This window comes from Harpia harpyja, chromosome 23 (genome assembly GCF_026419915.1).
Source record: "Harpia harpyja isolate bHarHar1 chromosome 23, bHarHar1 primary haplotype, whole genome shotgun sequence".
Classification (NCBI taxonomy): domain Eukaryota; kingdom Metazoa; phylum Chordata; class Aves; order Accipitriformes; family Accipitridae; genus Harpia; species Harpia harpyja.
Genome location: NC_068962.1, coordinates 178,084 through 191,809, shown reverse-complemented (window position 1 = coordinate 191,809; position 13,726 = coordinate 178,084). Strand labels below are relative to the sequence as shown.

The 13,726-nt window shown below is 38.2% G+C and overlaps 1 protein-coding gene across 3 annotated transcripts in view; it reads left to right on the top strand.

The window, feature by feature from the left end:
* Nucleotides 1–13,726, top strand: part of UBN2 (ubinuclein 2) — a 57,730-nt gene that overhangs the window by 2,278 nt on the left and 41,726 nt on the right. For all 3 annotated transcript variants that reach the window (XR_008233128.1, XM_052774584.1, XM_052774583.1), the window contains exons 2-3: nt 2,797–2,889; nt 9,346–9,447. Coding sequence is in view for 2 of the 3 variants with exons in the window: in XM_052774584.1 (XP_052630544.1) it covers nt 2,797–2,889; nt 9,346–9,447 (195 nt within the window). In the remaining variant the exon portion in view is untranslated. The remainder of the gene's footprint in view (nt 1–2,796; nt 2,890–9,345; nt 9,448–13,726) is intronic.

The window sequence follows — 13,726 nt, the reverse complement described above, 5'->3', positions numbered from 1 at the left end:
TGGAACAATCGGCTGATTATGTAAAACAGTGTCATAAATTGCAATTCTTTTAAAGGGATTTTGGACTTTCATTCTTGTTTAAAAACTGATGTGTACTTGGCCTGTCAGTTTAACTTCTTGCTTGCTATATGGTAGAAGCTGGAAAAGCTATTCTGATGTGGGAGGGAGGACTTAATCTTGTATTAATCAGCATGAAAAGAGAGGGGGGGAAACATTTTATCCCGCAAAAAAATTAGTACATGCTGGTTCCTTCATAGTTAAAGCAAATACAAGAGGGGAATTTGCTCTGCACAGTGCAGGAGTCTAAGGATGACAGAAGTCTTTTACCCTGATATGTAACCTGTTCAAAGTCCTAAAATAGAAAAAAGATGTGAAAGGAAAACTGATCCTGCTTGTGGAGTAGAATAGCTACGGTGATTTATACCAGTTAACGCAGCAGAGAAAACTACCTTGTTAAAATGAAGCTTGACCAAGAAACGTCTGCCCTTTATCACTTTTCTGCAGAATCTGAGATTTGCTCTTTCCAAGTAGGTAGTAGCTAGTCAGCAGTTAATGCTGTGGTTTCAAGTGGAGTTTTAGATTTCCAGATTTGTTTTTGTTTTAGTAATGATTCAGTTTAAAATGAACAGTTCATATAAACTTAGCTATGCAAACCGTTTTTGTAGGGTGAAGACTGATTGGGTTTTCTGAAAGCTATTTTTCACTCCTTATCCCTTATAAGAAGTTGCTCGACTTCCTTAAACTATTCCCATTAAAGTTCAACATCGCAAAATGAGGAGCTTGTCTTTCTAACTTGTAGTGTTGCTCGGAACTGGAGCAACCAAGAAAGGTTCTCCAGAGGCAGGCTGTTCTGGGAACTTCAAACATTGCTTTAATAGGTCTCTTAATGAAATAGTAGAGAATCCCAAAACTTGATAGGATGAGTGCAACTTCTGTGTTTTGTTTTTTTTTTTTTTTATTCCAAATTTGTGTTTCTAGCCTGAATCAGAAGCTAGTGGAAATGTTTATGTTGGAAACTCGTGCTGTCCTTGTTCTGCTTTTTCGCCTTGATAAAGAGAACATCCTTTGACAGGGTTGTTGATAGAGTTCATTTTTTGGTAGGAATTATTTATGTAAAGTTTTTGGATGTGAGTGATCAGTTAGTGTGGTTGAAGAGTTTATTTGCCTCTTAAAAACTGGCAGAAGTAAAAGTGCGCTCCCTTTTCTGTTGGTGTAATTGAAGCTTGGTGCATAAAACTTAACTCAAAGTGGGTGAGCCAGAAGCCCAAGTTGGCTTCTGTCAAGCAGGCTGTAGAGGTGCTGAAGTAGTAATGTCTTAAAGTTACTGCAGAGTCTGAAAGCTGTCCGTCAGAGCCCTCAGAAACCATCAAAACTAAAACTTGCTTGAATTTGAGACTCCAATAGTGTTCAAAGTGATAGTCAGCTACAGCTTCGAGAGTTTGGTGGAGAGAGGCAAGTTAAGTACTACATTTTGCATGACCTCTGCCCTCAACCACATCTCATTTCACAGTTAAAAAAACGACATTTGCCTCGCAGAAGATGCAGAATAGGTTTTTCTACCTAAAAGCAGAGAAGATGGTGTTGCATGAATTGAGCAGTATTTTATATTTAATTATGCCTGCAGGAAATATGTATGTATGTATGTAACTTATGTTTCAGGTTTAACTATAACCCCTGCTATTTTTTTTTCTAAGTACTCCGTTTAGAAAATGTTAAATAATTACGTGGTGTTTGCAGTTTTGCTCAGCTTACCTTCCTTGTTACATTGGTCTTGAAACTACTGAGCTAGTTTGTTGTTATTTGGTCACCATTTAGTCAATATATTGGCTTTTCGTACTGTGGAGGAAGGATCTTGCTTTTCTGAACTTAGTGTTGCTTTTTGTTCTGTCTTAGTCTACCATAAATCTTCATTTATTCATTGACGAGTGGTCCATGTGCAGTAAAGTTAGTTGCCATCCATAAAGTTGTGTAAAATGGAAGTCCATTCCACCATATTTTAGCATCCTAGTACCTTCCCCTCCTTCCAACAATTACTGTATTTTATGTGAACTCTAATTTAAAGGCGGCAGCCCTATTTTTCTGCTATACCTGATTTCCAAAAAAAAGTGCTATGTATACCCTTGATTACTGTTCATTGACTTTGTGTCAGTGAAAACATCTTTCTCAAAAAAAGTTGGAGCGGGGAGTAATTCCTGCTTATTTGTACAGCTGGTATAGTAAATCTCTGTTGTCCTTGTGGCTGCTGTAGTGACAATCTTGTAGAATTCATGCTATGATTACTGAAGAAAAAAAATAATGGTACAAGAGTTAAAGGAGTTACATTAGTTATGGTTGTAACTTACAGAGCTTTTTAGTCTTCTGGCTGTTTCCCTGCTGATTAGCGTACCAGGTGCATCTTGTGTATTATGTCTAGAAGGATCACAGCACCAATAAGAGGCACCAGTGGAAGTAGAACTAAAACGGAGTTCTATTTAGAGAGGGTTCTTTCTGTTTGAACCTCAAATGGCCGTAGTTCTCTCTTATGCTTACACTTTCAGTTGAGGTTGTAGTGGAATGCTTGGGAAAAAATAAATCTGAGTCTTTCTCTTAACTTTTTTGTTTGTGTTCTCATTAGAAGAAAAGTAACTGAATGATAATTGAATGGGTCAAACTAATTTTTAGTGATTAAAGTAAGTGTTTGGACTCGGTATAAATTCTAAGTCATCAGAGCATTGTTCATTAACATTTAATAGGTTTTTATTAGATGCACTATGTGTGTTTCTTATGGAATGAATATTTAACTTCTGCATTTTTCAGAAAAAATTGGTTCACTCGGAAGACCCATTTAATGATGAACAGCGTGAGCGACATGAAGTAGAAATGCTAGCCAAGAAGTTTGAGGCAAAATATGTAAGTTACTGTACCTGTATTAAAATATACAAATATTTAATAGCGATAACTTATGATGCTGTAGAGATATTAACATCAGGGTTTTTTCCAGAATAGGGTTGCTAATGTAGTGTCAAATGACTTCTGTACATTTTGGAGCTGACTGTCTCATTATATTTCATTTAAGCAGCTTGAAGCTGCTACAAGCTTATTAGGCAAGTCTGCTAAATAGATTTGTCTATAGGATGTTATAGCTTGTGAAGCTATTCTTGGAAAAGCTTCCTATATAAATAAAACTGAGTAATAGATGCAGGTCGATACTCATGATAAATACTGTGCTGGAGGAAAGAATTTTTATGTAATACTGTTGTGCGCTATTGAACAGCACTTCTGTTTGGGCTAAATACTGATGAATCTTGATGACTTTGACTAGTTTGGAATGCTTCCATAGGAAGTTATTGTTGAATAATAAGTCATTGCTTGATGAGTTTATCTTGTAGCTGCCAGCTGCCTAAAGATACTCTGCTGACTCCTGAAAGTGTAGCATGAATGACTTGAACAACACTAGGTAGCAGCATAAAGAGGCTTTCACTAACAAATGAAGGTAGAAGTCAGAAAATGTTGGCTAAAACCGCACCCAAACAGGTCTTTAAAGATTCATATGGGTAGGGTTGGGTGATTAATTCTGAGTTAGCAATCAAAACTCATCATCATGCTTAGGCATGTTGATAATCTGGATTACTAATACAGCACCTCAATAATAAAGAAGGGAAACGAGCAGTCATTTGTATCTTTTGCTATTAATATACATATTAAAATCTTTCTTGTCTGATTTATTTGGCTTTTTTTTTTTCTGGTAAAGGCAGATTTCTGTGAGTGCCCAGTCCATGCATTCTGTAGAAGTAATTACTATTTCAGGGCACGTTAGCTGTGATACTTAACAAAAGAAACCCTTAAACTGAAAAGAATAATTTTCACCTTTTGGAGGGATTGACGGAACCCACTATACCCAGTGAATTGAGAAGGCAGTTCCAGAATACTGTTTGCTTTTCGTTTGAATGATAAATTATTTTTTGAATGTGAGAGAAAAATGTTTCAACTGTACTTTTCTAGAAGACTCATTTCCATAATACAAGTTAAGGATTTTATAATGTCCTGAAAGAAGTTGCTTAACTACAACAGATGAAAGTTGGTATGGAGCATGTAAAACAATATATGTAGGAGGGAGCGGTAGTGAAAGCAATCTAATTTTACATATACATTTATGCATACATCAAAGCTAAACATGTACATTTATGGACAAAACGTGTTATTAGACTTAGGAAAACTAGAGTTCAATGCTCAGTAGTCATAAAAAGGGGCAAATAGATACTTTTAACTATTAGAAAGCAGTAAGTAGCAAAAACTATCATTTTGCAACAGTTCAAATTCGTGGTGCACTTGTATCTCGATTACTATTTGCACTTCTGATTTATTGCCTTTCTTTCATTCTCTGCCATATGTTATGCCCCTCAGCCCCACAAAATTCCTGGAAGGGCAATGCCTTCTATATAAGGAACAATTTACTAGGTTAGGGCCACTAAGCATGGAGGGTGGCAAGGGATTAATATTTCTTGTGTTAGATACTCCCTGTCCTTTCTCCCTTCCAATACAAGAACCATCAGTCTCTACTTAGCATCCATGCTCAGAGGAATTGCATCTCTGTGTGCTGACCCGGTACAATTGCTCATCTTCTGACAACATCCAGCCATCTTCTGATTCTTGTGGTGAGATGTTCGCTCCTTAGCTTAAACTAGAACAGGGGTCCCATGAAGTAGATACCCATTCTCTTCTCTTCAACAGTGCTTCAGTGTAAAAGTAATCACTCGTATGAGAAAGTAGTAGAGGGTTTTTTCAGACTTGCAGGAAGTACTATATCCTCCTTAAACTAATTAGGTATTACTTATCTATATCCATTTAAAATAAAGTCAAGTAATCTTTTTAATCATAGCACGTGTGGTAGTACTTCTGAAAAATGTGATGTGTGAAGAACAGTCTTCCTTGAAGGCTTTTTACTTTGTTTCAGATAAATTCCTGTACTCATAATCAAATCCGTACAGTATTGGATATATCTTGCAGATACTAAGAAAAAGCTTATGAATTAGTATATTTTTGTAAAACAAGATGCATAAAGTTAGTGTACCATTTGTTTACTTGATTATTCAGAATTTTTTTGCAATTGCTGCACGTTTTAAACACCAGCATGAAAATCCGTTCTGAATGGTTCCCATTTTCATTCTTTTGATTACTGTTATTCTCTAGACAAAATCAAACGCTCTGTGTTGTAAAAACATGATATTGAATCTCAGATGATATTGTGCATAATGCAAGAATTTTTGTTGGATCAAAACGAAGGTCCATCTAATGGATGGTAGCATAGTCCCCTGACACTAGTGGAATCTCATACTTGAAAGTACAACAAAGTGTGCATTGATATAACTTCACTGTGCCTGTCTAGCAATCTGTGGCTTAATTTCTCCCAAAGCCAAAGGCTGCGTGTTTAACTACCCTTTGTGCAGCTTTCTGCCATAAATTTGCCGGATCATTTTGAGTTCACTGAATTTTTGTGTTCCATGGCACTGAGTACCACGATGACTATGTTGTATGAAAATACACTTTGTGTTTAAACCTGATGAGTTCACTTGGAGCTCCATAGCTTCTGTATTGTAAGAAACAGTGAAATATTTCCTGTTCTTCCACATGCTGCATGCAATTCTGATGCTATCATGTAAATTCAGCCCTTTCATTCCGCAGGTGAAGTGTCTTAACATTCTGTTATTGTACGGAAGCAGTGTTTTTTACCTTTAAACATCCTTTGTTGGCTTACTGTTCCCTTTTTTGTTCTAATTTCTTTTTTTAAATGAAAGGATATTAATGGTAGGATGCCCTGATTTATCAGTGATATAACGATGACTTCTGTTTTTGTTCTCTCTTCCTTTTTTCCATAAGTCCCAATTCTTTTCTTTTTTGACCATTCTTGATTGTTAAACAAACATCATAGAACTGTGTGTAACAACTCCAGTGCTTCCTGAGTAGCGTAACAAATTGGGAGCACACTGTATTTTCTTCTTGTTTGGGTTGTACTTCCTTTGTGTGGATTACCTTGCTTTTATTGATACTGAATTCAATTGATGATTTATCATACTAAGTTCAGAGCAACTGTGAGGTTTTTCAGTGATTCTTCAGTTGTCTTTTTTTTTTATTATTTACTATCTCCAGTAATTTCTGTCATCTCGCTGCTTTCCCCGCCCCCCGCGCCCCCCCCCCCCCCCCCCCCCCCCCCGCAACTGTTAGCCCTCTCTGTTGCTTCTGATGATGAATTAGAATCACAGAATAATTTAGGTTGGAAAAGCCCTTCAAGATCATCAAGTCCAACCATCATCCATGCCCACTAAACCATGTTCTGGAGTGCCTTGTCTATGCGCTTTTTCAATACCTCCAGGGATGGTGACTCAACCACTTCCCTGGGCAGCCTATTGCAATGTGTGACAACCCTCTCGGTAAAGAAATTTTTCCTAATATCCAACCTAAACCTCCCTTGCCGTAACTTGAGGCCATTTCCTCTCGTCCTATCACCAGCCACCTGACAGAAGAGACCAGCACCCACCTCACTACAACGCCCCTTCAGGTAGTTGTAGAGAGCGATAAGGTCTCCCCTCAGCCTCCTTTTCTCCAGACTGAACAGACCCAGTTCCCTCAGCCACTCCTCATAAGACTTATGCTCACTTATACACATTCCTTAGTGATTTCACTGATTACTTTCTTTGCCAAAATGAAATATTTATTTCTACCCTTTCTTTCCTAGCCTTAAACCAGACATTAATTTGAATGGACCTTCCCTCTTATCCCATGATAGTTTCTTGTCTTCGAAGATCTTTGGACCTTTTTTTAAAGCATTTGAAGTACTGCTTCCTTCTATGAAAATTCTTTCCTGCCTGGAATGTGTATTCTTGTGCCTGCTGATTCTGTTCTTTAAAACTTCTATTAACTTGCCCAATATAGAGATCAGGTTTACTGGTTTATAGACTCCGCTGTGCCCTTGGAAGATTCTTTAAAAGTTGGCATTGTATTTGCCACCTGTTTTGCCACCTTTGCCTGTTGGGCAAAGGTTGTTTAAACCTTAGGTTACATGCCACAGTTAATTTGTTGAACTCATATTTGAGTTTTCTGAATACTTGCATGAGTAGTATTTGCGGCCTCAGGAGCTAGACATCTTAATTGGCTGAAGTATGACTGCTTATGTTCTGGGACAGAAAGGTTGGAGGAACTCTTTTGGGAAAGGTGAAAAGCTTCAGTGGTGAAACTTCCCTGAACTGCTGCATAGTAAACACTGATGCAGATAATCCCCTCAGTTCTTCTGCTGCGGTCTTGTATCCTTAACATCTTGATCATATGGACGGACTTTCAACACACTTTCTTAAACAAAACTGGGTAGAACCAGGCCTGAAGGAAATTCTCTAACTATACATACAGTGGTTCAGATTTTTTCATATGTCTGAATACAGGTTACTATTTTAATCCTGCTTTTATTCATTCGGCTATTATGAGACTTCTTTTTTGTTATTAACTTTGTTCCATATCTGCACTATGTTTTTATGAATAACAGGCATTCAGAATGTATTGAGAATTTTTAAAATTTTTTTTTAATGCCCATACACTGAAATCATAGAATCATAGAATAGCCATTGCTGCAAAAGGATTTTGGACTCACAAAGAAGGATGTTGATGGTTACTTGGGCTTAGCAGGAGATGTGGTACAGAGGTGGATTGCATTACACATTAGTGAGATCAGTAGAGGTAAAGTATAGTTCATGTAGCATTCTTCAGACAGCCTGCTGGCACCTCAGTCAGAATCATGGGAATTACACAAGCTTTTGCACTGGAGTTTAAACAGAATTCTTAAGTGCCATGTTTATTCTCTAAGATTTTTTTTTTCTTCTCTTATCCAATCGTTGTTTTTTGGGTTTTTTTGTTTTTTTTTAAAGGGAAAAAAAAAGTACTGCATGTTTTGGGAACATGCAGTTATTCAGACACTTACCAAATGAGTGGCTGTAGGGGATGATAGGACTGATAGGAAAAGTTAGGAATACTTAGCTTGGAAATCTGAGGCCTGGAATATAGCTTGGAAACATGAATTACAAACAGAACTCACTTTTGAGGTTTTTCTCTTAGAACTATTGAATTTATTTATTTGATTATGCTTGAGAGAGTTCTGTTTGTTTGCAAGAGCGCATGCTTTACTTAGTTGCAAACTTGAATTCTTGCAAAATATTGTTAAAATGGAGGTGTTCGGATATTTAAGCTTCTCGTAAAGAGCAAGGATGAAACCTCCTTTGAACAGTGCCTGCATACTCATAGTAACGAGTGGGTTGTGATATTTGGATGTCACAAGTGAAAAGACTCATTCTAAACATGCTTAGAACAGTAGAGCAGCAAAGCAAAGAAGCTTCAGGAGCAAGTCTTCTCAAATTCGGCGAAGAACACTGGTTATAATTTTAGTGAAGTGAAGGTGGTGCCTTTTGGAGAATTTTATCTTTTAAGACTTTTATATTGACAATTTTGACAACATATGGGAGTCGGAAAACTAGGCCTTATCCTAAGCAGATTCCCATTTGTACAACTAAGTTTAGATTCCCTGGATGTTTGAGCAGGGTGTCAGTTTTTACTTGACTTGATTTAAAAATAAAACTTTGACATGAGAAAAGTACTTGCAGGTTAAAATGAAGTTTACTGTCTCCTGGAGGTAAGTGAGCCCACAGTCTGTGATGCAGCTTCTGGCTTTAAGTTACTCAAGTAACCATTTCGTGCCCAGTCCTATCAACTGAGGTGACGGCTCTTGCATTTCAAAGGATTTTATTTTAATATGTTTTCCTTCAGTTATGTCATATGAATGCTGTAACTTCTTGAAAACTCAGAGACACCATATCTGCAAGTACCAGATCAATATTTTGCTCTTTTGATTTAGGCTTCACTTTTCTGTAGAGAAGCAATCCTTCTTCCGTGGGGAAACACTTTACTGAATGCTAGACTATCGGTATTTTCCTTTGTAATGACTCTGTAACATACTGGAAAACTTAACACTTTCTAAATTATCCCAGTCCTTCTATCACTAACAGTCCTATCACTGTGTTTTAAAAACATAGGACAGTGAAACATCTCTAAATAGGAAATGTTAGGAAGATCTTGGTCATGCAGAAAGCAGCTGGCTAGTGAATACCTTTCAGGGATGATTCTGGTGAGGCCATAGTAAAGCATGTTTGCCAGAGCTCATTCCTGTGAAAGTTTTTATTAGTCATCTAGACCATCTTCAAGGAAGCATCCAAGAAAGCAAAACTGCTAATTCCCTGAGTGACCATCCTTCCAGTGCCTTATGTTTTACAGACTTTAATATCTTGCTTCCCTGTTTCCCAAATGATATAACGCTTGCTTTGTTTTCAGGGTGGAAAGCCCCACAAACATCGGAAGGATCGCCTGCAGGATCTAATTGATATAGGTTATGGTTATGATGAAACGGACCCTTTCATTGATAATTCTGAAGCGGTAAGTAAGCCTCATCAAAGCAGCAAGGAGAAATAAGACAATGTTTTATTTTTTTGATAAAGAAGAAAGGTAAGGGAAAACACTTTCTGCCCATGTATAACTGGTAGGGATCCAAAGGGCATACTACTTTGGGAATCCAACAAATGACTGTATTTGTAGTCTTATTCAGGTATCATTATGCGTGGCAAGAATTAAGAAAGCTATTGTTATATCCCATAATTTTCCAGCTTTAGAAACTAAATTATTTTTATTTGTGCCCTTCATTTACTGTGGACTGAAATTACACTGGCTCTGTTTAGTTTCTTGTACTAGCTGTCTGGATTATTAGTAGATTACTGGTGTTATATTTCCTGTATTAGATCACGAAGCTATTCTGCTCTTAAAAACCACTAAGAATAGGATGGTTATTCTAAATATTCACCAAATAGGTCTGAAAAATTTGAGATAAAACAGCTTGGTTAAACAGCAGGATATTACATCTTACTTGGTCTGAATGTATTTCAGAAATGAAAGCACATCTCAAGGTAAAAGAAAAAGGCATTAGTTAGGTGCAGGTAGTATCAGGGTTATCAAGAGGTTTATAAGTGGGCATTTGAAGACATCTTAGAGGTGATATATGAAATTAGGAAAATGAGGAAGAAGCTTGGAAGAGAGAGTGGATAATACAAAAGCTTGGAGACCTCCTATAATTCTCCTTTATTAGATGTCAGGAAGAAGTAGGTGTGCTGTTTGTAGTCAAGTAAAAATGAACAAAAAAAACCCAACAAAAAACACCTGACACTTTAGCCAGCCTTCAGTTTCCTCCTGCTGAGTAACACTAGACAAAGCAGCAATGATCTGCTGCTCTGAAGAGGAGGGAGCTAAAAGTTTGAGTGGGAGAGGAAAGATGATGAAAAGGAGTTGTGAGAAAAGCGTAAGAAAACCACAGAAGTGATGTGGTAGTAGATCTGGGAAATTATAAAACTTTGTAAATAGCTTCTGTGAACACTGAGCTGTGAGGTTCTAGCATATAGGTGTTGCAATGAATATTGCTCTTAAGAACTGTGTGAGGTGCACAGAAGGCATGCTGCAGAACTGATACCTTGAGCAAAAGAAGTTCAGCTGTTAACCACAGTGGATAGCAGGCTGAGCTCATCTGTGTGGTGTTAGTTTTTGAACTAGGTCTGAAGGCATGTGAACAAGTTGGGTGAAAAGCGAGTTTGCTGTTGATGCTTATTGTAGTGTGTATTAATTTGTCCTCTTTCTTAGCCTAGATTAAAATTTTTGTTGAACTTGCCAATATTAAGCTGTTCTGTCATTATCCCTCAACTTCTGGTTGTGCTGCTGGAACAATATTGGGGCCTGTGCCTTGGTATGTCCTTTCCAAATGTCAGATTCTGATCTTCAGCTTAGTAAGAACAGATGTGCTTCACTCCTGCTGAGAAACCACTTGAGCCTATAGGCTTATCTGGTTTCTCACTGTTGCTTAAGTTAATCATCCTCTGTTTTGAAACTTTATGATACAGGACCCAGGTTGTATCTTGGTTTTTCTGGATTTATTGTGACCTATCACGGATCTGATATGTGATTCGGATAACTTTCAGTACTCGTAGTACAGGTCTCTATCAAAGATGTACGTGAGTCTGTCAGGGTTGAACACTCACTGGTGTATGAGTACTTCTCACACTGTGCCTCTTTCCAGTGCTGTTCTTATTACCAGCAGCAGATCCCTTAGATTTGCAGGAGCATTTACTTCTGATATCTCTTGCCAGACTCCTTGCAAGAACATACAAAAGGCAGTTGTTAGAGGACCAGATGGTTGCATCATGTGGTAGCTGTGGAAGCTATAGGGGAGAATGGTGTATTCTCTAAAGATTGCTCTTCTGAACAAATCGTTATGCCTTGTGTCTGCATTACAAATACAGACTAGTGAGAGGCCATCTCTGTTTTGCTTTTATCCCCATTTCTATGCAGAAAAGAAGAAAAAAAAAATACGCACTGTGTGCCAGCTGCAGTCTAAGTTGCTGTTGCAGAGCTTAAGGGTCCTGTAATGTAGGAGTTAAGTTCAACAAAACCTCTCATTCCATCTCACATGCAAATGGGGAGTGTTGAGAGAAAATCTACATGTCTGGCTTGCTCATCTTCTGTGTGGCCAGCTATTAAATCACCATGTACTCTGAGAAATGTCAGAGCCAGGCCCAGCCTGGACTTACTTCCTTTTGGAAGATATACTTTCTTACACATAAAAAGCTGTAATATCCTGGGCACAAACACTTGAAAAATGTGTGCTTCTTGAATTGTTCCAGAATTGACATCCTGTTGTCTCCCTCTGTATCCCAGAAGAAAAAAAAATAATGAAAGCTTTCTTAGAATTTCAGTCCTTTTTCTTGTCACAGGTGTGAAAGAAATATTGAGCTCTTTGGCACTGAAACAGATTTATTCCATAGCTTTAGAGAGATTTTCCTTCTAAAAACAGATTTTGAGGTAATGCCGTCAAATATTAATCAAGAAATCAAACCAATAAAACTCTAAGCCTGTTTTTAGCAGGCATTGTAATCGAGTTAAGAAATTCTGCTTCCTTTGGATCCATTTCCAGTTAAGCGATTTTGTACATGTAACATAGATGCATATATAACAAATAGCGTATGTAACAGAGCATTTGTGTCCTCCAAAGGTCCAGGAAGGCAATTGTTCTGCTTGTTTTCTTGAGGGCCTGGATCAGGGTCGAGTGCAGGGAATGTGCTAATGGTATGATTCTCAGGTAGTGGATTTTAATGGGGCTGGGGTACAGACAGGTACAGGCCATGCTCTTCTGGAGGAAGGTTCTTGGAAAGTGCTGATAGAAGGGAGCTTCTCCTAAGCAAAGAGATTTTTCCTGTCAGACTCCTCAGAGGGCACTGGTACCTGCCCTCATGAAGTAGGGGAAAATTTGGGCTGTTTAGTAGGCTAGATGGCCATTGTTTACCTTCTGTGAAAATGAAAACCATGCATGAGATTATTACAGATTTGCTTTCATTGTTTACTCTGGAAAGTATCAGTACTTTCCTACAGTGTAGTAAAGACTTTAGCAGCATGGCTGCATTAAGATCATCAAAGTCCTTGTGACTACCGAACGCAGAAAAGTAAGGGCTCCTGAAGAGCAATTCAGTGGACTCGGGCATGAAGCCAACTAAAGGAAAATAGTGGAGAAAGGTTCTTGGGTACGTATTACCCGAAGAGACACAGTCAATTCCTACCTCCCGTCTTCCTCCAGACTTGTCTCCTCTTACAGGAATAAGTTACAGGTTGCTGTTTGCTTTGGATATATCTGGTACCTATGCTGTTCAGTTTTTTTACTATCCTCCTTGGAAAATTTTTAGCTGGTCCTGTTTGGAAGAAGTGGCTTTTCCTTTCTAAATGCAATTGCAGGCAAGTGGGAAATCCATGCTTCAGTCTATACAGTGGATGTTTCTGGGTTGAGTATTTTGACTGTAGTCAGTGGGTTGTGAACTTTTCATTCCAGAAAAAAAATGTAAATCAAGACCATCTTACTATTGTTTCTAACCACTATGTAGCAGTTAGTCTGATGGCAAGTCTTTGCTTACCTTAATGGACCTCTATGGTAGTAATACACAAAATGTTCATAACCTGCAAAGAAAGCTGTCCCTCCTCAGTGTTTCCACTGCTTTGATGATGACAATAGGTTTTGCTATAGTGTAAACTGCCCAGAACTACATTCTTTGTGGAATGGTATTCCTGTAGATTTCTGCTTCCCCTCTATTTTTCCTGCATGCACACATATGCATACATGTGCGTATCAGCCTGGTTTGCCTGGACTACTTGCTCTTGTGATGACCCCTGAATATTTGGTTGGTTGAATACCTTCCTGACAATGTAAGCTTTATATAGATAGAGATTCCAGGGGAATACAGTGCTGTCTGAGCTTTCTGCTATGTAATATAGAACAGGGATCTGAAGTAATACATGGTGCTTAGTGAAAAAGTATGCAATTTTCTCATACTCAGAGGTAGTAAGACTTGCACATCTAGAACAAAGACCAGCTAGCACCTTCCCCATGTTTGGTCGATGAATGCAGAGGAAGAACCATTCCACCTAGAAATCTGTAAGCAGTGCAAGCTGTCTTTCAAAGCAGCTATACCAGGTAGTCACGCTGACAGAAACTGAAGAAAACAGGAATGCCAAGAGCAATGGGAAGCATGCAGTTCAGTACTTCAGACACCCGGAGCCCTATGTCAGTATTTAACCCAGCCTACTATATTCATGGTTCCACAGCAGCCTTCCAAACACCGGTGTAAGAGTC